General features: G+C 39.2%; 1 protein-coding gene across 3 annotated transcripts in view; it reads right to left on the minus strand.

Annotated features, from left to right (window-relative positions):
* Positions 1 to 23,765, minus strand: part of HDAC9 (histone deacetylase 9) — a 385,460-nt gene that overhangs the window by 273,620 nt on the left and 88,075 nt on the right. The window contains exons 1-2 of one of the 3 annotated variants that reach the window (XM_061469206.1): positions 1,397 to 1,573; positions 868 to 930 (exon numbers count right to left, since the gene is read on the minus strand). In XM_061469206.1, coding sequence (XP_061325190.1) covers positions 868 to 889 — 22 coding nt within the window. In that variant the 5' untranslated portion in view covers positions 890 to 930; positions 1,397 to 1,573. Of the gene's footprint in view, positions 1 to 867; positions 931 to 1,396; positions 1,574 to 1,862; positions 2,030 to 23,765 lie in introns of those variants that run through there. The other 2 variants (XM_061469208.1, XM_061469205.1) reach the window with 2 other exon arrangements.

Consider the following 23,765-nt stretch of genomic DNA (forward strand, 5'->3'; position numbering starts at 1 on the left):
CTGTGCCACAAAAGACAGAGTTTCAGTCCAATAAAAACAGAACTGGAATTCACAGAATTTAAGAGAGAATGAACAAAAGTTATTTGAAATTTTGACTTTTTTTAGCTTAAAATGACATTTTATCAGAATGGCAACAATTCTTCCAACTTTATTGATTCTCCATACATCATTTGCAACTCAAACACAGCTAGCAAAGAAACTCAAAATTACAAGGGTAGCTTCTAATACGTGAGAATATGTCCAGTGTTCTTTCACAGCAGCTTTGAATTATCTTCATTAAAAAACAAATCCAATTTAACATCTCAGAGAGTCTTTACATACACTGTCATTGCTAGGTTCACAAACATTTTTTAAGTTACAAAATAATCCATGCATATTAACGACATTTTAAAGCAACACCATAATGAAAAAAAGAAAGGGATTAGTATTAAATTCCCTTTGTATGCAAACTGGAGAAAAGGGAACTGACAGAAAGACCAAACACTGTTTACAACTGGTATATGACCAGAACTGCCTTATGAGGGGCTCTAACTGCAGCCTCCTGATAAGGTCTGTTTGAGGAAGCCTCTCTCTGTGAACAAGCCTGTGCCATGAGCCCCATTTTGCAACCACGCAACAAAACAAACAAGGAATCCCAAACTAGATTTCAGTTGTAAGCGTTTTGCTCTGGCTGGAAAGCAGCAGGCTGAAGGAGACAAATTCCCTGCATAAGCAGCAGCTGCTACCATACTACCATAATTATCTAGCAACTTACCTAAACCCCACAAAAATAAACTCACTTCTTTAAAGGAAGGGTGTTTTCTTGTTGGGCTAGGCTGTATTTTCCTGGTCAGCCACTGAAGTCTGAAGTACCGAGCTGTCTCTTACCTGAGCTGATCATACTGTGCATTCTTTGCTGAGCCAAGAGCTGTTCGCGTCCAGAAACCCCATCTGAGGAAAAACACGATTCACTCTCATAAATTGTCTGCAGCATATTCCAACTGGTCTGTGCTTCAGCTACACAAGAGATTCATCACTGCACTTGAACATGGGTGTCAGGCACGACCCTCTGCAGTTCTACCTCCTCCAGCGAGGCTTGTAAGATAATACGCTTCAGCAACAAGCAATGTTTAAGCATTTGCACAAGTATCTATCGGGAGGGGAAAAACCCCCAAATGCACTCCCAGCAGCCCCCGCCGGCTGGAAGGGGACTGTGAGCACACGGGGGTCTGCGTGCCGCCGAGTTTGAGCAGTTGCGTTCAGGCAGCCAGCGGCAGGTGGAAGAAGAAATGAAGCAATATCTCTGCTCTTCAGGTTTTCTGGTGGGGTGGGGGGACCACAGCCTCCTACAAACCATCAAACCGAGTGAGCCACCTTAGCAGGGACAGGGAGCCCCCGAGGGCTGAGTCGGATTTACCGCAGCCCGGACCAGCGTTGCCGTCCCCATACCCCTCTCCTCTCCCTGGCCGGCTCTCCCTCAGCTGGGCAAAGTTGGCGGGAGCAGCAGCGATAACTCATTTGCATTTGAATCGACACCCGCGTGGCCCAGCGGCGGCAGAAATAGAACAATGGCCGGCCTGAGCCAAAAATAGGTCAAGCATGGCCGAGTGATTGGAGCCTGCATTAATGCGTTTAAAAATACCACAGCAAACACAGCTGTCCAGTCGCTGTCTTTCAAACCGCTCCGCCGCTCGGCCTCGAGTGTGATTAACCCCTTCTCCCTGCCCAGCCCGTTTCGGTGGGGAGACGCCAGGGAGGGAGGAAGGGAAGGCAGGGAGCAGGACAGAAACACCCCTCCCCCGGGACTCTCTCCCTCCACCTCCGGAGCGTATTTTGTGAACAATGAGCAAAATGCCGCGGCCTCTGTATCAGTCCTAAAATACCCCGGGAGGTTTTGCTGGCTCTGTGGTCTGTGCCTCGCCCACATGCAGCCATCCTGCTGTTCTATTTTTGCTGCCCGTTTCTCTGGCTACGCCACAGTTGGCTTTGGCGCGGGAGCCAGGCTGCTGCCTGCTCCCCTGGGACCTGCGGCTGCCTCGCCTCGGCAGAAGCAATCGCTGGGGTTCATGGAGGAGCAGAATGTGGGGGCAGATGCTAATGAGGGACCGGGTTTTGTGCGCGTAGTTATAAGGCGCCTTTCCGTATTTAGCAGGGTTGATACAATGCTTATAGTAAGTCACCCATTGCGGCACAGCATGCTAGACACGCTGACCGACTATGCACTGTTTGGTTGACTTGCTAAAATTCGGAGAGAGGCTGAGCAGCTCATGCTTATTTTTGGAAGCATTAGGCAATTTGTGTGGCGTCTCTCAGTTTTACAAGACAATGTGGTTTCAGAAGAGCAGTGTTTGACAGTGCATCAGCACGATGCTCCTCTGCATCCCGGCAGGTTTTTGTGAAGTTTATTTTTCATACTGATATTTCAGACATTGTGTGTCTTGTTTGCCGATTAAAATACCTACCACTGAGTTAGTTTCATTTCACTATTACAGATAGCACTTTACTTCTCTGGGTCCTACTCTGCCTTTGGTAACACAGGTGACCAAAGCCTGTCACTACCTACATATACGATACAACAGCCTGACCACTTGCCTGCCAAAATTCTGTCTCCTTCTATGCCCCTGCTCTAGGGGAGCAACGACAGACACTGGGACACTGATTCCTCACTGTAATCAAGAAACCAACAGAGGTGGCATCTCAGAGCTTTCTAGACATCCACCAAATTCTCAACTATCTCCAGCATTTTTTGCTCCTGAAGGCACAAGAATCTGACCGATACTTGAGGCCTGGTTCTGCCCTTTGCAAAAGGATTGTCTGTCTGCTCTTCAACTAACCCAGTAGATCATAGCCAAGGGCAATAGTTTTTGTTTCAAACTTATCTTGATAGTGTTACTGAAGAAAAGATTCGCAATAACAAAGCACTGTGATGTCAGAAAACTCGATGGCACCTGTGAGCTCTGTGGCTCAAGTCTCCTCCATCATCCCAAACCTTTGCTTCTTTCATGTGCCGAATGACCTGGCTCTGCTCAGTTAGGATCTGTCCCCCAGAGATGCTGTCCTACCACAGAAGCTGACAAAGGGGTTTTCCCTACAAGATCTTCAAGTTAGCACATACTGCTGCTCAACACACCTCTGTCCTTGCTTTCCCTCTTCCCCCTCCCCCATTTTCCCCAGGAACACTCCTCCCAGGGAAGCAGCAAAGCTGTGCAGGCAGCATACACCCAGTTCTGCCAAGGGCAAGAACAGGGGCACAGTTGGCAGCACAGCAACTGGCAGGATGTTACAGTGCAAGACCAGGATGAGCATCACACATACCATCACATATTGACAGCTAACAATTTGGTATCATTCACATTTGCGAATTAAAGTACCCAAGTGTTTTGTGGGAAATACATGGTACTTTCACAGTACAGAGCAGAAGATGTTTAACACAAGTGCAAGGGGGATCACCAACAGAAACAGTTATCTTCTTTAATGCAGAAAAAGCTTTTAATAGACTCAAGTAAATAAATAAAAAAAAAAGTGGAATTGCTTATGCCCTTGAGCCAACCAGAACATGACCCTGTTTAGTGATTCACTGCCTCAAAATAATCATATCACAAGGAAACACTAAAGGAATAAGTTAGAAACGGGTCAGAACATGGAAAATGGTGGAGTGTGGGATCCTGGTATCGGGTACCCATTCGTGTTTATAATGTGTTTATATATGCATCTGCATTTCTAAAGATAGCATTCACAGCTCTAGCTGACTTCAAATAGTTCCGTAGCTAAATAAAAGCAAACTAATATTTAAGAGTAGACAATGTACATTCAGATATTTAGCTGCAAGCATTATTAATTTTGGCGTATGTATTATAAGCTGACAGGCTTATAAACTATCTCATGTTAGCTAATTCACAGACCATAGTAACTACAGCATTGTACTCTATATTTTAGATCGTATATAAAAATTATATCAAAATATTTTACTTATGAAGTCAGTCCTCCCAAAAGTAGGGCTTTTACAGCCTGAATTCTTCTGACTTGCTTCGATGCATTATGGGCCTGCTTTGGTATGCGCTTAGCTTTAAAACGTGTGTACATCCATCTCTTTTCAGCATAATATTTAAGCACATGCTCAAATTCTATTGATCGCAATAGAATTTAAGCACATAGTTAAACACTTTGCTGAGTCAGCCCAGCTTTTAACTGCATGATCACATGAGTTTAAATAGCTTCTTCAGAGTCCACAGGGGAAGGATAAAGGGTTCATGCCTGAAGAAAATCTGTTTTTTATTTTCAAAGCTATGGATGTTATAAGGTGACATTTTCATACAGGAACATGAGGGGTTTTGTTCTGTTTTTTTTCAAATGCATTTCCTAAACTTGGAGAACTTTAATGATACTGGAGGTAAGAGTAAACTGTTGAAATGATTTATTACTGCTGAGGTGACTCTAAATGCAATCAGCAACTTTATAGAAAACGTAAGGCATGTTAAGTAGCACTAAGATCTCATTACAGGTGTTTCACAAAAGAAAATCTTATTTTCTTTCTGAGTTAAAAACAAATAAATATAAGGAAATTAAATCTGGAAACCACATTAAGACTGAGAAATTAAGCACTCGGAAAGAGCTAAAATTTCTACTGCATTATTAACTCTGCAACATTATAATTAAGTAGCATTTTTACCTTCTTACTTTCCTTTTTAAGTAAAAACAGTATATTACTGGTTGTTTTTAGCATATCCCATTTCTCTCTCATATTATTCTGGAGCATAGCATTCATAACAGTTTCAACTTCTGCAGTTTTCTTACTTGTAAATGAATTCTTACATAGATTTTTCTACCATATAGCTCAATTGTATCATAGAACTATTACATATAAAAATAAAGAGATGTTCTCTAGCTTCTAGTTGTAAGCCTAAACAACTATAGCACAGTCTTACCAGTGTTCCATTCTACATTCTTTCAAACCCTTTTTCATTTTGCAAGTGAAAACAGCAAGTAATAACACGCACAAATATCAAACCATTCATAAACAAGTGGGAGCTAAATTAAGGTAACATGGGTTTTATTAAATATGGCCTATTTCAGTTCTGAAGGTTTGAGTTCTGATCTTTGCAGCCTAAAGAGCTCCTACTTTTTTTTTATTTTTATTTTTTTTATATCCAATCACAGGATTAAAAAAGAAGAAGAAAAAAATTAACTATTGTATAGAGCAGATGTTTCCGGGGCCACAGTTCATTAGATACTATTAGTACCATGTGAAACCCAAACACGCAGCATAAATTACTACAGTTTACACTAGAGGATTAACTAGGTTAACAAACCGAGGACAACTACTTCCACAGAGAAGCAGATGGTTTGGGAGAAGAAAGAAATTAGGGGAGATGCTCAAGTGGTGTGGTTCTGCTCCCTCCTGGAAATAAGGGACTATATTCCAAGCCTCTGGGGGAGTTAAAATGTATCACTTAATCCACATCCTCGAGTTGGAAAGATGCAGTAAGGGAATGTCTCTGATCCCTTTTCTGTGTAGCAAGCCTTTGGCACTGCCTGTGCAGGAATACATATTGCTTTTTCTTTGCAGCACTGTGAAACCACATGATGGGCATTTTTCAAGTGAGAGAAGACTGCAATTCTAAATGTGTTTAAGCTCAATTCAAGCTTCAAAGGCATTTTCTGGGACAAAGAAAGGCATATCTGCAGCTTTAGGGGATTTTCTGACAAACTATAGGAGAATAAAACTTCACAAAGTTTTGAGGATAAGGAGTGCTACACTAGATAAATGTATGGGTCTCTACCATCTCTCATGTAACAATATAGAGAGCCTCACATCTTTCTCATGCAAATTATCTCAGGGCTTTTGGAACTAGCTGATGACTTACCAGGTCTTTCTCCTCTTAAAATATGCCTTTCTGCTCACAAAATACATCTAGTAGAAATTAAATCCCAGATTCAGGACAGCACCTCAGTTGCACGTACTTGATTATATGCATGAGGCTTAAGTTAAGCATATGCTTAAAGGCTTTATAAATTCAAAGGTATTTTCCTGAATCACAAAGCTCAAATAATGAAACAAAACAAAACAAAACAACCCAACCCCAAACACACAGAGCTATCAAATAAATAAATGCATAATATTTAGGTTAGGCAATACTTCAATTATTATGCTGACACAGTTACTTATCATGTTGGAACAAAAATCTACATATTTTGCAGCAAGGCTGAGGTAAATCGCATACAAATAACATAAGCCACATAGCCAAAAGGAACATCAGATATTGACAAATAAATGCTTCTGACCAGCAAAGCATTTGCTTCTTTTATGCAATTAATGAGGCAAGTCGAGATATAAGCAATATGAGATTTACTGGGTCTTCCATGGTTATGCCCAGCTTTCTCAGAGAGACATTATTAGTGAATACATGCACTGCCTGCCATGTCTAGATCCACCAGTCACACCTGAATGGACATACATGAAGGAACCATAAGAGCATATAACCTGTGAGAGCTTGCAATATATTACCTGTGACAGCTTGCAATACGTTCAGCATAATTCAGGCATTTCAAGCCCTCTGCACATTTACTAAGCAGATATCCTGTACTTCCATGCAATGTTTTCGCAGGATTTCCTGATGCTGGGCAATCAGGCAGATCAGATTGACAGACCTGGACACTAAGAGTTCCCAGAGGACAGACTACTACATCCCTATGGCTAGAGAACCAAGAGGAGCACCATCTCTAGTTTATAATATATGCCTGGTAAGTGCTTTTTTGGATTTAAGCCAAGAAACGTAGGCCAAACTTGCTGTCTGGACAACTGCACTGTGAAAACCAATGGCTATGCAAAGGATTTAGGATCACAGCAGAAGACATTCAACTAAATATGAGCTCCTAGGATTACACTGAGACCAAAAAAGCTAATAAAATCCTTGGATATAGAAACAAGGTTATATTGAGTAACATCAGTGAGGTGATATGCAAATACCAAAGAGAATATTCTTGGGCTACTGTAACTTCTTCCAGTATACATACCTGAAAAGGAATGCTGAAAAACTGAAGATGGATCTACATACGCCACAAGCATAAAACAGGTTTGGAAAACCATTGGAAACTGGAAACTCAAAGACCTGAGAAACTAAGTTTACTGACCAAGCCCAGGGATAGCTGGGCACTCTATATATATACACAGGGCAAGATGTCCAATGGTATAGTAATATGGTCTTTATTTTAAGAAGCAAGGCTTTAAGAAAAATCCATCAATTAGCAAAATTCAAGCCAGAAGTGGCCACATGTTTTAAATCTTTTTATGTTAACACTTTTTAATCACTGCAGCAATTTATCAATGAGCTTTACATAAATAGTGGCCATGTCTCCGGAAAGAAACCTCTGACACTTCCACAAAGCAAACGTCAGGCAGGTTTTGTTGTACAACTCCAAGCCAGACAGGTCAGACCTGGTGATCGTAGGGGTATGCCCAAAGCTACCAAGAACTAGTAAGAATTATTGCCTTATAGAAGGTAATAAGAACTAAATAATTATTTTTTCATCAGAAATAGTTTTCTTCTTTTAAATCACCCTCTCCTAAAAAGCAAAGGTGTGGGTTTGTTGTGGGGTTTTTATTATCCAAAATATGTTTATTTTCCTATACGATTTGATAATTTTTACAAGAGTAGCACAATGGAATGCACTGTAGACATCTTGAGAAAAAAGCCTGTGTGGAAAAAAAAAGCAAACCATAAAGTATTTGCTTTGGTTTGCTATTCAAAGCTGCCCTTTTAAGTTAAATAATTAGATGGCAAAAGTAGGGTCTTTCTAAATCCAGGCCTGGATTCGTGAAGGGTTGAAGTGGCTCTACATAACATGCTACAACCACACTATAAAGCTATAGTAGATTTATAGTAGATGGATACCCAAGAAGACTGGAACAAAATTGCTCAAATTTTGAAGCAAGTAAGACATTTACTTAAATATCAAACAAAATACATAGTTAGAGAACTGCCACCAGAAGCCACTGGAAGATTGGCCAAGATCAGAACGTTTTACATAAAGCACTAAAAAGGGCCTTCTTTAATGTGTGGGCCGAGGACAAGACCTGGCTGCATGCTGGGCCCTGGGCACACAACAGTTTCTCTCCCTGTGCTGCCTGCTGGGCTCCCCCTCTTCCTCCAGCTCCTCTACCTCTCACTGGTGGACGTTCAAGCACATAGAGAAACAGTGTTACATACACAAACATGCTTCTGAGAGCAGTAACAAATTGACGGCTAGTCAATGTGCTATGTCCTTTTCAATGTGCTATGAAAAGGTCACATCTCATGCTGGTCAATAACATTGTTATGAAACCACACAAAACTCTCCCGGTTATCTGGACCAGGATGGCAGCAAAGTTCAGTCCCAGTCTTCTACTGGTCTGTTTTTTTCAAAGTGCTTCAGTGGACCCATATCCAGTTTTCATCTATCTTTCATCTTCATCTTGAACTCTGGTAAGGAACAGACCTAAAAACTAAAATGTTATCAGTACACAAGCTAGGGAGCTCTTCTTACTGTGCCAGTGAATTTGGGGCAGTATTAAAAGGATGAAATAGTGACTTCAGTGGGTGAACTGCAATTATTTTGCCTAACTTCAGTAGAACCGGGATTTCTCCCATGGAGCAACATGATCTTAATTGTCCTCATGGAAGTAACAAATCTATAGACTCCAGAAGAGGGGAAAAAAAAAATAAAAACAATCAAACCAAAATCAAAATACAATTGAAAGCAAGGTTTCATAATTTTGAAAAGAAAATCACAACACATTTCAACTAAATATAACCTCTCCCTTTAGCTAAATACACCACCTTGAAAATCTTAATGCAGCTACTTACTGTACCTTCACAATACATTATGATACAAAAAAGACACTAACAGAAAGAACTGGGGTGCTGGAGCAGGTCCAGAAAAGGGCAACAAAGCTTGTGAAGGGTCTGGAGCACAAGTCGAATGAGGAATGGCTGAAGGAACTGGGGTTGTGTTCCCTTCTAGAGAAGAGAAGGCTCGGGGGGACCTTATTGCTCTCTACAACTACCTGAAAGGAGATTGTAGTGAGGTGGGGATTGGTCTCTTCTCCCAAGCAACAAATGACAGGACAAGAGGAAATGGCCTCAAGCTGTGCCAGAGGAGGTTTAGATTGGATATTAGGAAAAATTTCTTCACAGGAGGGTGCTCAGGCATTGGAACAGGCTGCCCAGGGCAGTGGTGGAGTCATCATGCCTGGAAGTGTTCAAAACCTGTGTAGATGAGCCCCTCAGTGACATGGTTTAGTGGTAGTCTTGGCAGTCCTGGGTAATGGTTGGACTTGATGATCTTAAAGGTTTTTTCCAACCTAGTTGATTCTATGATACTACCATAATGTGTCACAAACTTAATTTTTGTAAATACTGGATTCAACTGGAACATACATTGAATCCATGTTCAGACAACACTAATCAGGTATATTTATATTTTGCAAAAGTCTGGGAAGCGAAGGCTTTTGTATTCATAGAATCATAGAATGGTGTGGGTTGGAAGGAACCTTAAAGATCATCTAGCTCCAATCCCCCTGCCATGGGCAAGGAAACCATTACTTCAAGCCGAAGAGCTGCAGGAAAAGGGCAGTACAAAAATGAATTAAATGAAAAGTAAATTGAAAATGCTGGAATCCCAGTGCCACAAGCAGAGATGACAGACTATTTTAGATGAGCTTAAACTTCTGAGTGGTCAAAATGTAGGATCAAACTTGGGATCAGGGCCTGTTCTAAAAATAACATAGTTCAATGGCAGTCATCTAAGCACTTCATAATCTGTCGACTGGTAGTCGAGAAAACAGGATGTCAGGATATGTGATAAAGGCAGGAAAACAAAACCCTCTAGTCAACAAATCAGAGGTTCTACACCATCACAAGTTAGGTCTCACATAAATCATCTGTCATGGATGGACTGGCCAGTGTATGTTGTGACTCACTTCCAGCCCCTTCCCCTGCTTGTTAAAGCAGTTGCCAATTAAATAAACTGCTAAGAACATTTCCCGGAGGTCTGGAATACATTCTTTCATTTTACATCTGACATTAGTGCAATTCAAGTGTTTGCATTAGTCCATGAAAAATGGAGTTCATTTTCAGTGGCTAACAAAATAATGCTGTACACAGGCAAAGTGGCTGTTTTGGCTAAGAGTAAACAGCAACAAAACTGGAGTGTACAAGGTAGCAGATATCACCCATGGACTGTGTCCACAGGAATGAATAAATAAATCACAACTTAGATTACCTTAAACCTTAATTGTATTCTCCATCTCCTCTCCTTACCTCTGCCAGAATTCCAGCAAAAATGAAAAGCTAAAAAGATGGAGGCAGAAAACTTGAACAACTAAAAACTGCACATATGGTTTGCAAACGGTATATTTGTCATAAGGAAGGTTTATTTGCCATAAGAAAGCTTTCTACATCTTAAAAGATAAAGAAAGGTAACTAAAGCTATGAGTCTGGTTTGTGTTACCTGATAAAGGGGAGCAGCAAAATTGGGCACCACCTGCATTAAAAATAGATGTACTGTAATAACAAGGCTGAAAAAGAACACATAAGTAAATTACCAGTGTGGTGAAACAGGCTATTTTTGGTCAAGCTTATTTTTTTTTCTTTTTAGTTGCCAGTAGGAATGCTTCTAAAAATAGCATCCTCATGCTTTACAATATTAATTTGCTTACCATTAGAAATAAATGTCTTCATTTTCACATACAATTGTGGCAATTTTATATTTAAGGAGTAATTTACTTAGAAGTAACACAGCAGAGCTGGTTTTATCTAGACAACTTCAAAGAAAATGCTACTGTAAGCTACCTAATCACAGCATTCTCTTTCAGTCACTATTTACAGGCATACAAACTGTATTTCTCTTAGCATCTCATGTATACCTGTGTACAAAAATATCAACAGATAAACAAAACAATTTCAGCTACTGGTGTCACTCACCACAGCTGAAATATTAAAGTGCACATACACTGACAGAAACAAAAAATAAAGCTGAAAGCAAGCGTATAGCTTAAAACGTGGTTACTGAGTATTTTATTGACTTGTGGCCTAAATCATTACATTCACTTTTGTTCATTTAGTGTCCTCTCAGATACAGCAAAAAGCCTCTAGCAGTTCAGAGAGGCAGCATGCTATTCTGGGACCCATCAGAAAATGAATGAGTTGAGAAGTTGAGCAACTAACTATATTTGCAAGGGGAAATCTCCAAGGCATACCTACCAACAAGAATTTCAGGCTAGAAATACACTAGGAATATTGCCAACAGAAATATTTCATCAGTCAGTTTTTCACAGCACTATGGTTCCCATCTTGCTTTTTGCCAAGTTATTTAGCACTGCAGACACCAGCAACCAACAAGTTTGGTAACTGCTTTCATTTCTCACACTCTTTTTCTGGCACTCAGCTGTTTTGTGATACTTTGTCTTCTGATCCAAACACCATAAGCTTATCACAGGATGTTAAGGGGTTTGTGTGGACTGTTGCAGTGTGAGGAGAGAAAGAAGGTAGACGGATGGTCAGTAGAGCCTTAACAGCTACATATCCTCTATAGAGTGAGCTGCTGCTATGGACAGCTGGACTGAATGATCATGGTAACTCCTTTAGCCATTTCTTCTCAAATGGCACTGGGAAATACTGTGTTTCTAGGCAGTACGTAAAACCAAGCACAGCCATTTCTTTAGCACAAATGTTCTTATTTAGGAGATGCGTCCTAAATAAAACCATGTATTCTAAACAACACATTTATGGAACATCTAAATCAAAAGAGCAGCAGTCTTGGTGCCACTGCATTGATGATCATTAGGATGATGTTTGCCTGGACGGGGCGCAGGGGCTTCCCTGGCAATACCATGTTAAGGAGTTCCCTGTGTGCTCCCATTCCTCTCCTGTCCTTGGCCAGCATGGCAAGGTTTTACTTGCATTTATTCATTCATTCTAAAGGAAATCAGATCAGCTTCCCAATGCAGCTCAAAAAAGGTTAGGCAACAAAAGCAAGACCCAAATAGCACAAGCAAGAAAAGCAAGAAATTTTTATCGTCGTGAGGTCCTGTCTCATCAAACCATAAACTCAGTGGCAGGAGTTCTGAGAACTCCTGACAGTGCTACACTACCCCAGAACTCTCTTCACTAGTGGCATGACAGGTGATCAAAAGGACCTGCATCTTGAAAGGATGGATAGACCACAGATAATCTATATGGCCAAACATATATAATTAACATAACTGACAACCTAAACTAGCCAACATCACTTAAAAGACATACACAAGTAAACAGTACATGTATTTTAAACAGTAAGGCAGAAAAAAGTCTTCGGAATGCCATAAATGAATGTTTTTTTTAAAAACTCAAGTTTCTAACAGTTTGTAGTCATGACGGTATAGATCTAAATTGCATTAGGTAAATAAACAACTAAGGTGTCCTTTGAAAAGAACAACAATATTCTTCAATTAGTTTCTATACAGTACAAATTGCATTTTCTGATGACACAGAAAATGGAATATTGGTTTAAGTAGCTTCTACAAGACTCTGGCCTGATGCCCTTACTTTTCACAAAATGTCAGCCTAAATTAGGCTACCTTAAGACTTAGACTACCTAACAGACTCTGTTTTCTCCACATCTGTCAATGCTCATGTACAAAACTCCCTCACCAGCATGCAATTTTCCTGTCCTAGAGGAGAGAGCAATCAGAGCATGCCATTTGTGCACTGAGAGGCCAAAGGGACATTTCCAACTCTGCTGGCGTCACAGGAGAGGCAGATAAACAATCCATATCATTTGGCCACCCCAATTGATAAGCTTTAGATTTACTTTTATTGTCTGCACAAGAGAAAAATGATACACAGTAAGGCTTGTTATATGCTATTCTGCTTGACACACAGACTTGAAGAGAACTAATTTTGCCCATCATTACAATTAATAATGCAGTTTTCAAATTTGCATTTTGGAGACAAGATATGATAATATCCTATGCAATCTGAAAAGATGATTGAATCCCTGGCCTCTTGGAAAGTACAATATGAATACATGATTTCACATACAACAGAGCAAACTAGCCTGAGCACGTCTTGTGTCATTTACTGCAGAGCCAATATTCTATTTCTGATTATATAGATGGCCTGTTCCCATATTTGATAAGGTAACATTCGTCCCTCTACCTGAAGCAGTGTAATTCTTCACTGGCAGAAAGTAAAGATGAAGCATTCTTAATATGGCAGTACAAAGAATGAAGTTTGCATTTCATTCACATACAGAAAGGAAATATTCACTAGATGCATACAAAACTCCAGCTGACTTTATTTTTTGTTGTTGTTTTGTTTTGATCCACGTATTCATCACATATTTCTTAAAAGTGCCCGTGAAGGATGGCTAATGAGCCCTTAGGAAAGGAAAAAACAACAAACAAAACAACCAAGCAACAAAAAAGAAAACAAAAATAAAAGATGGTCTAGTTTGGTTTTGGGGAGCTCAGTATTTAGCAGTCTTGAGCTGAAGTTACCAATCACAGATTTCCAGTGATCAGAGACCCCATAATACTCTGCTTTCCAGGACCCCATCTATCAAACATGAATAAACAGCAGGTTTTTTCACATTACTATTTAGAGGACAACTGCTTTCAGGGTGCTCAAACATCATGGAAGTGGAGAGCATACACTTTAGGCCAAAATATTTTTTGCCAAACTACTTCTACAGTGAACAGTCAGCTGGGAACTGGCAATCTGTGTCCCTCCACAGGGAACTGGCAATACTAATTACTATGCATGACTGTAAATGCTTTTTAAAGCCTGTATTATTTCTTATCGTTGATTATTGCCAAAATAAAATTGCACGTGATTTCCCCAAACCACAAAAATAGCTGGTTTTTCCTCAAGAGCTAGAGACAAGCACAAAAAGCCTGTGCTTTCTTTCGTATTTCAAAAGCTTTTTGTATTTACCTGTGTTCCCTAAACGTGTCCTTCTCTTGAGAACATTTTATATAGTTCTGTAAACAGAACATTGCCACCTGGCAAAAAACACAGCTAAAGAAAATTTCTTATGTCTTCCTCTAGGTTCCCAGGCTTACAGCTTAAGAGATATTTCCATTCACAAGGAGAAACAAGACAGCTTAGCAACAGTTGTGGCAAGCAGTGTGTCTCAGTCATGCAGACACTAAACCTTTGCTATTAAAGAAATATATTGTCTACTTCAGCTCAAGATAATGCACTGAATAACACCTAATTAAAAACCAAATACATGCCTTTGGGCAAACATTTGTTTCTTTGAATCTGTTGTACATTGACGAATTACTGAGATCAACTGAAGGACTTTTTTTCCCATTCAGCTGACACTGTAGTCGTACACACCTGCTCCCTTTATTTCATGTCTAGCACAGACCTGGCATGGTCAGTTAATTTTCAGTTTATTTTTGGCATGAGGATGCTTGAACAATGGTTGACCATGATAAACTGCCTCTGCTGTAGTCAACATTAAACTAGACAGTCCTCTTCATACCCTTCCCATGGAAACCTCATTTGCAAATCGGGGTAAATATTTCTGTAGGATTTTCCTTTTCAAACTGAGCAGAACAGTCTTTGTATTGTTGTGGGGTCTGTGTTTAAAAATATTGCCCTTTCCTTTGTTTACTACTCCCACCAGAAAGGATAATGTTTCCAAAGAGAAAATTCATAATGGATGGTCTTTCCTTTTCTGTTAGTCTTTCTTCAGTTATTGCAGACACACAACTATCTGTCCTGCTCTCCTCCTTTAACTCCCATCTTTCATTCACTACTGAAATGTTGACTTCCTCCATGCTTCACTTATTAAAATCTCAGACAAATCACACTTCCGACCTTTTTTTCATGCTAGTCTCTTGTTTGTGAAGAAGTCTACAAATACCTGGCTGTTCTTCTACCAGCTGGCTTAAAACTCTCCTCCTTAGATCAATACAAGGAATTGCGCTCCTTTGCTCAGAAAACCACTAACAGGTGGTATGGCTCTCTTCCATATCTGAATAGGTACAGAGATTATAAAACAGCCAAGTTACTTCCATCCAAACTGAAAAAAATATTTGGAAGAGACCTTGTTGTGGTGATCATGAACACAAAGTACCCCCTCCATCAGATAAAAGAAGAGGTTGTGGCTTCGTACTGTAATTGTATTACCATTGCCGTTGCTACTTTCCTGTTTTTTCCAGGGGCTTGGAGAACCTCCACACACTCACTAACAGCCTGCTTCTTCAAGAAAAGCTCTTCCACTGACATGCTCCCAGCTAAAAAAAAAAACACCCCACAATCAGTCAAAGTCATGTTTATTCCAAACCTATTAATTCAGGTTTCATTTCACAGGGTTTTAACTTCCATAATCTCTGTTGAATGTTGAACTCAAAAAGAAGATGCAAAGCACTCCTCAAAGAACAGCTCATGTCAAACATTTATCAGTCTCCCATTCTTTTTGTACATAAATAAATGCCTCTCATTTTTACTGTTTTCTCTCTTGTATTTGCTTTCTATAGCTTCTATAGAGTGCTCCACAATCTCTCCTCCCAGAAGCTTCTGATCACTAATTCTGTTTTAATCTTCTTCTGTCTATATTTATATTTCACAACTTAAGTCTCTTACTCTTTGATCCTTTAATAGACATCATACCCTGCAGTTTCTTTTCTTATTAACAGCCTGAACATTCTTCATCAAACACAACTCAGAACGTGTTCCTTACCACTTGTTTTCATATTGTACTTACAAACTTTCATCTTTCCTCTGTCTGCAGACATGTTGCAGAAATTGTTCTCTCAATTACTGAAATTTTGCCTTTGAGACCACAAATTCAGAGAAAACTTCAAATACAGCCAATTTTCTCGTCTCATTCAATTTTTCTGGAGAAGACAATTATAGAAGTGGTTATAGCATTCAGGAATCATCACACATCATCTTTTAAGTTTTGTTGCTGCTAACATTGTGTCTCTTTACTCCTCATTCATTAAAAGCCAGTGAAAGGGGAGAGACCTCTCCTGTGCTGCCACCTATTCAAATAACACTTCAACACTTCCATGGAATAAATCAGTGCAATACCAAGGAAGAGGCAAGTAAAAGGGGAAGCATCATTTCCTTTGGATTATAAAGACTGATCATGTCAAAACTGATGTAGGAACACTGACAACATACTATGAGGCTTAATATACATCATTTGTAATCATCTCACCAGAGCTAGTTTTACTCTTTGTTATATGGAAAACAGAGAGAGATATAAAGCCCTATTTTTGTCCAACATGAAACAAAGGTAGACTTTTTATTCCATGAGAGAAAACAGAGTTTTCCCACAGTACACAGAAAGGGAGTTGCACCACGAATAGAAAAGGAGGGGGAGCGGGGAGGTGGCTGCAGAACAGGGATAGTTACTATGGAACTTGGAAGCCCGTTAGAAAAACAAACACAGAAAAATGTCAGTTTGGGAAAAACCACACTGTTTATCAGTCTGAGCCTGACCAAGATACAATGACTTAAAAGCATATTTTCAACGTCAGCAAACAGGGTGAGCTTGCAAAGCAAAAGCATACAGTAAAGCTTTGTGAATATGTCTAGGATCTATTTTATATTAAAAAAAAAAAGATATGTCCAAATCTCTAGTATTTCTTCAGCTCTCTCCTATGCCTGGCTTAAAACATGCTCGAGGCAAGCAAATAAACCTGGCATACAGTAACACTGTTCATTAAGCCAATTCAGTGTTTCTTCTCACTGTTGCCAGGATAGTGTCTGCAAATTCACTACCACCCTTTCACTATTTCTGTCTCTCCCCTCAGTCTGCATCATGCTGTGAAGACCACATATATTTCAGTAATGTGCATCCTGCCTTGACAGACCTACGTGCTAAATCTGATGAGGATATACTAAATCCTTAAATTTTCATTTCAAAAGTGTATTTTCATGGGGGGTGGGCACTTTGTATAATTTCCTTTAGGACAACACACAGGGATGATGCTACAGAAATAATTGGAGACTTCCTTTGGAAACACCTTACAGCCTTGTGCTTGCACTCACATATGACCAAATAAAGCTCAAAAAATTTATCAGTAAGCATATGCAAGACTGGCACCAGTCCCTTATTAGTTAAATATTGCTAAATATCATCAAGCATTATGGCAAACAGTAGGAAGCTCAGGAGATACAACAGTAGCACACAAATTTTAAGAAAAAGCTCATCTGAGTGACTCGGTCTTTTTTAATGATAAAACAAACTCTCTAGAAGTAACAATAACAAACGCGTGTGAGGTCTATCATTCCACCAAGACCTTCAGCCCTGGTGTTTACAGGTGCTTTATACCAACTAAGCAAAAAATAGCTACAAAATCACTAGGTTATATTAAAAGAAAAGCTTAAAATAACCCGTGTGAGTTAATGTTAGAGGCATGCAATGAACTAGGTTTGGTCACACCTACAACTCATTATTGCCTTCAGCTGAGACCTCCTTTATAAGCTTTACAAATACACTAGTAGAGCTGTTGAGAAGAGCATCACCAGTAAACAAACCTTGCATAAGGCCAGTTGTTTCCTTGTTTTCCATGTTTGATAAATACTAATAAAGATTATGCCAATTTCCACTCCATCCTTAAGAAATTCCTGACACTTTAGTTGTAAAAGTTTTTGGATCACTTCATATTTTCTTATTTATATAAGACTAAGAACAGTAGTCCAGCAAAATCGCCTCCTCGAGATTTCCTCATCTTTCTCGCTTTTATATTAATTACACAGCTAAAGATATGACTTGCTGTCCTAACCTCTTCCTCACAAACATGATCACATCATGTCACAAAAGATGGTGTCACAGCTAAAATTAGAAACAAATCTCAACTGTGATGAGTTTAACACTGAGCTTAACCTTCAGACGTTGAGAAATGCTAAGCACCTTCCAAGAGGTACAGGATTATGGATTCAAGTGTTCTCAGGAGCATACAGATTTTGATAAGACAAAAGTAAAATTAAAAAAAACCTCCAAAACAACCCCCCAGAAAACCCAAAACCAGGACAAAAAATAGTGATAGATTTAGAATAGGTACTGCCGAGTAGAAAGTGGCAGGATTAGTGTTATCCATTTATATATAAAACTTGGGGACTGTTTTCCTAAAGATGAATGTGTTCTTAATTTTTAAAGTTCAATTCAAAATCCAAGCCAGTGGCTGACAGGACTAAACTTACTTCAAATTATATTAAGCCCTACAAGTTTGTGGGCCATTTGACCCACGGTAAAACTGACCACACTACATATCAAAGATAAGCCTTAAATGACCTTATTTACTTCAGCATACCACCTGATTGATGAAATCATTAGCTATTTCTAAATTACCCCCAAGCACAAAAGACAAAAAAGGGGGGGGGGGAGGGTTTGGAATAAGAAAACATAACAAAGTCAAAACTACGAAGCTAACAAGACACTTCCTAATTTCTGCTACTTCGCAATTTATTGAGTTACACTTCCCATTCTTTTCTGTTGCCTTTCCACTTTGTCTGCAAGCTTTCCACAGAGGTCTGTAACTAACCCTACTTATAAATTACTCAGTGTGGTCAATACACCAGATTAAAAATTATTAGAATAATTCATGACAATGATGTCATGAATCAAGGAAAACTGGTATGTCACTCAATTTAAATCATTAACAGTATCCACTTTTGTACAAGTTAGCTTGTCTACATCTACTTGGAACTCAGTTCAATTTATTTCTATTTAATTTGGGAAATGTGGCAAAGATACGTGGTTTCATGTAGTACAAAATTTCTTTTGAAAACATATCACATTGATGAATCAATTATGACAGACAACATTTCTGCCATGTGAGATGTACAACATATGTTTTACTTTCTCTCTTCTGAAAAAGCTTGTTTGCTTCAGATTACACTGCATCAAAACCTTTGAAATGTAATTATTACAGACATTCTGACAAAAGGCTGAACATTAGGTATCCAAAGCTCAGGATGTCCAACTTCCAAGAGGGACTGTGAAAGCTGCAAATGTGTATCATACATCTCAATAAAGTGCACAGCTTGAGCTGTTTTTCCTGGTGGAAGCAGTGGGGTTTTCTGCCACTGGCCCGAGTAGCTCTAGAGCCCATCCCTGCACACCATCCAAAAGAGCATGTAGAGAATGCAGCCAAGTGAAATATATATGTATATATAAACACATATATATAATACATATATCTGTCTCAAAGCATGAGGTACAGTAAAAAGATCAGTAGACTTTTTCCTTCTTTTCCTTTACTTTTATGAGACATTTAGGATAACTGTTATCACAGTGAAGAGAAACAAGTGCCTGCAAGTTGGTGCAATGACCATGCAGATGAAGCATAAAAACTTGAAAAAAAACCAAACTTATTTATCAGAATACGTATTTTATATAGATATGTTCTATGAAATATGTTCTTCAAAGAATCTGGCTCCCAGCTATGGTAAGATCTGAGTTTCATTTAAACTACTAGGCTTCTGGTACCATGGTCAAGAAGCTATCTGAACTCAGAAGTGTTCACTGCCTATGAAGGAAGAACCTGCAGGAGATAAGTTTTGGTGGAGTGCTTTCTATTCCCACTTAAACCAGGCACAGACAAGACCATGTATCAGAGCTTTCCCAAGGCAAAGGTGCAAATTCTTCAGAATCTCCTCACTTAACCTGCAATCTGACTTGAAGGATAAAGACTTCACCTTGCTTCATTCCAATCCATAGGAAATTTCCTGCTGTCATCCACAACTGAGAAGCTCCAAATATAGAGTAACATTTTTTTCAAAGGGAAAATGGACTGACTGGGGGGAGGGAATCATTAAACAGAGAGGGGAAAAAAAGTTATTTACTTTCTTTGAAAGGTTATAAATTAAAATTCCGGTATCACTTAGCAATGAAATGTATTCAACACAAGTGTTTTTTCATTTCCCACCTGCAGATAACAGTTGACAGCACAATTGTTAGTAGAATTACTGCTTCAATAAAAATCTGTATAAGCCTGGTTTTGCCATGTCGTAACATGCAAAAATCCCACAAAAGACTCCATAAGCAAAGTATTCATCTGGGTAGAAAGAGCTGTTTATGTCAGGTATAATCACCTTCTTACTATAAAAAAGTATAACACAAACATGAAGCATAATGTTCCTGTGTTACTTGAAAGAAATATATTCCCAAATATATATTCTTTTCTTAAATTATATTTAGAATCTTCTGTAGTGTCACCTTAAGCAATAAAGAAACATCAACATCTACATCAATGTCTCAGAAAATACTTTTCATTATTTGGCAGGGAACTAGTACATAACTTCTGATTTCAAACTCTGTATCCCAGCTATAACCAGTTGTTTACATAATCTAAAATTAACCTAAGGAGTATATTCTATTCTTCTAAACCAACAGCTTTTCCATTTGGTATAACATGTCTTTACATTTGAAACTATGCTGCTCTACAAGCTCTAAGTTATTTCACGCTGTATTTTTTCTTAGCTTTAATAGCAATGCAATAACAGTCTGATTTTGCTTCAATGGAGAAAACATATGAAGGTGTCACGTCCCTTGAGCACTCATCTTCCATGTGTCTAACAGGGCTACCATGCAGGAGTGCCAGGCTGGCATTCACAAGGAGCTCAGATCTCCATTATCGGGTGGCCAGAGTGACCATGTACCTAGTGTAATGCTGCTGGGAGCTGTGGTACCCACTCATCCCTGCAGCCTTGAATTTCAGGCTGGCTACCTGGTTGGATAGACAGACTTGTAGGTGCAATACCTCATGTTCAGTACCAGGGGGACACCTGAAGCTGGAAAAAAGAGGCAAAGACTTACAGCACCTGCAGAACTGTACAACCAGCTCTTCTTATTTTTACCATTCAGTCTCTAATTTCACAAAAGGCTTTCAGTATTCCCAACCAAGTATAAGGAAAGGACCTCTAAAGCCAAGCAGTGGATGCACAGATTGCTCATCATTTGACCCATCTGTTGAATTTCATGCCTTCCCCTATCCTAATGGTAATATTAATCAAATACTCTATCTCTAGCATGTCACGTAGGAGCTGGTGTTACGCTGTTTTAACTGGTGTTACAAAAAAAAAACCCTTTCACTCAAGTAATCTAAAAATTCACCTCTCATAAAAATGTCCCACTGGAGATTAACATATGATCTGTTTCATTGCAGGGAAATCCCTTGGTGAAGAACACCATGTAAGGATATTATGAACTCTTAAATATAAAAAGCTGTGACTTTCGCAAACACAGAAGCAGAAAGTCCAATACACCGTAACTTCACTAAAGCGGATGCAACTACAAACAGTAATAGTCTGACCTGAACAGCTGGGTCCTGGCTGGACCTGATCCAGCAAGACTACTGCCAAAGGCAACAAGGTAGATTCATTTTTGTCTCGCTCTTCCTTTGTTTACTTTCAAAGTTGTATTTAAGCTAAAGGATAAGAACAGCTGAAACAGAAAAAACTAAAAAGTGGTAAATCCTTAGAGATGCTGCAGAAAGATTATGTGGAAAACCACCCAACTGAAAACACAGTACTAATGAATCTCAACTAGTAAACAGAGCTTAAGGACACAAAGATGTCCTTCAAAAAGAGGGAGTTGTGCCCAGATGAAAATCATAAAGAGAAGTCAATTAAATAGAGGAACACAACAATCCCTCATCCCATCCTGAAAAGTATAAGGATAAGCAAGCAAATTTACTAATAATTCTGTCTTTTGCATATGCGGTGCAAAAAGACTGTCAGAGAGACTCTGCAGGCCCAGTTAATGTTCAGGATCTGATAACAGCATCCAGAGAAGACAAGGCCATTGCAGTGAGGCTAACTGAATACTTTGCATGCATAGCAAACACCAGCTCACTCAGAAACAGGTAAGTAGTGAAATGGTAAATTTCCAATAGTGAAGCCAAGAGTTAACCATGCAGGACTGCAAAACAGAATTCTGAAACTGAATGGGCAATAAACCAGCAAATGAATTCAAGGAAGGTAACAGGAAAGCGATGTGCATAAGTAGTGCTAGCAGTGCTAGCTTCACATCTGAAATGACATTTTTACAATCACAACCACTCAGGAGTGAAATCTTAGATTTGTAAACAGTTCTAAAGAAAATATCTGCTGAGTGTTCATTTTCAGTCAGAAAAAAAGAGTATCACATAATCTAAAGTGATACCAGGAGAGAAAGGGGGAACAAACTGAAAGTATCATCATACCACTGAAGAAATCCCCAGATTACTTTCATACCTGGAACAGCTTGGGTTCCCTCATTTCAGAAAGGATATAGTAGAGTAAGGAATGGTTCAGAGAAGAGCAGCAAAGATATAATAGGAACTACAAAGTTAGTTAGGACTCTTCAGTCCAGAGAAAAAGGGTATCATATCCTACGAAGAGTACAACAAAGGTCTGCAAATTCATAACTAGTAGAGAGATGGTGGGTAGGGACCGATTGTTCAGTGTTTTTTAATGCAAGAGCTAAATATAATCAAAAATGAACTCACAGAAAACAACCTGAAATGAAGCAAAACAATGCAGTTTTTCACAGACTACATAATAAGCCCATGGAACTCCCTGAAAAAAAAAAAAAAAAAAAGATGTTAATGATCCTGAAACAAGTCCCCTGAGGTGAAATTCTGAGATTTTGAGATTACTGAAATATTATACAAACCCATCCTAGACATCTGTTTACAGCCAGTCCTAGAGACAGCATATCTAGTTCTTCCTGGTGGTGTACCACCATGGCACAATAAGGAAACGTTCTATGACACTGTAGCAGGACACTTTCCAACACCATTTTGGAAAGTATTGTCTCAGAGAGTCAGATGGGTGCCATCACTCAAGAAGTGAACTGAGCCTTTAAAGAAATTCAGACACGGTCACCCTTGTATCTGTTAAAAGAACCTTGTTGAAACAAGAAGTGGTGTTTACTGGGTTTGTATTTAGCCAAAATACACAGAAATCTTACCCTCTTTGCAATTCTTCCTTTCAGGTGGCTGCTTCAGTGCCTTAGAACAACCAAAGAAAGCAAATACACAGCCAACAGATACAACACAGCCTGTTAGATATGTTCAGCCTCTCCATCCCAGAGGATCTTTGCAGCTCCTCCCAATAGGTACCTTACTGCATTAGACTGCCCACTCCCACATGCCGTATTTCCTTGTTCCCAGGTAGGCAGTGTGCTCTGGACAGGCTTACACACAGCAAAATCTGGTAGAACCAAGAAAACAAACGTACAGCACATGAGAATCATTATAGCTGCAATGCCCAATCACTGCATAAACCAATTCATACAAGCACCAGCCTAACACAGAACAGGACTGCACAGGCACGCCCACTCAGGCCATACAAAAGCAAGGAAGACACTTCTGCTGCTGCTGGAAAGAAGTATCTGTTCTGATGATCTAATATTTACAGTGTGATAAAAAAAAACGCAAATTCTTAAATATATAAACCAAGAAAAAAAGAAAGGAATATGTTTTTTTCCCCTGAAATTCAACCATATTTGACATTGTTTGCTCAAACTATTTGCCAATATTTATAAATCTTCAAGAGATTCAGAACTTCATTAATATAATAAATCTACTGTAATCTGAATGAAATGCCTGTAATGTCATCTTTCACACAAGCTATGCTTTAAGACACAGTAAGATAATATTTAACAATTTTTGCTAGGCAAGCCATCCCCATTCATTTAATAGCATCCCCAGCCAGCTAAAGGAAAAATATCTCTCCAAAACATTATACTAATAAACTGTAGTACCATTAAAGGCCTATGCTTACAGCTCCACAGAGACAACGAATCACATATTTACA

Source organism: Pezoporus flaviventris, unplaced genomic scaffold (genome assembly GCF_033815535.1).
Source record: "Pezoporus flaviventris isolate CSIRO_AGI_PZ_B2104156 unplaced genomic scaffold, CSIRO_AGI_Pfla_v1 ptg000055l, whole genome shotgun sequence".
NCBI classification, from domain to species: Eukaryota; Metazoa; Chordata; class Aves; order Psittaciformes; family Psittacidae; genus Pezoporus; species Pezoporus flaviventris.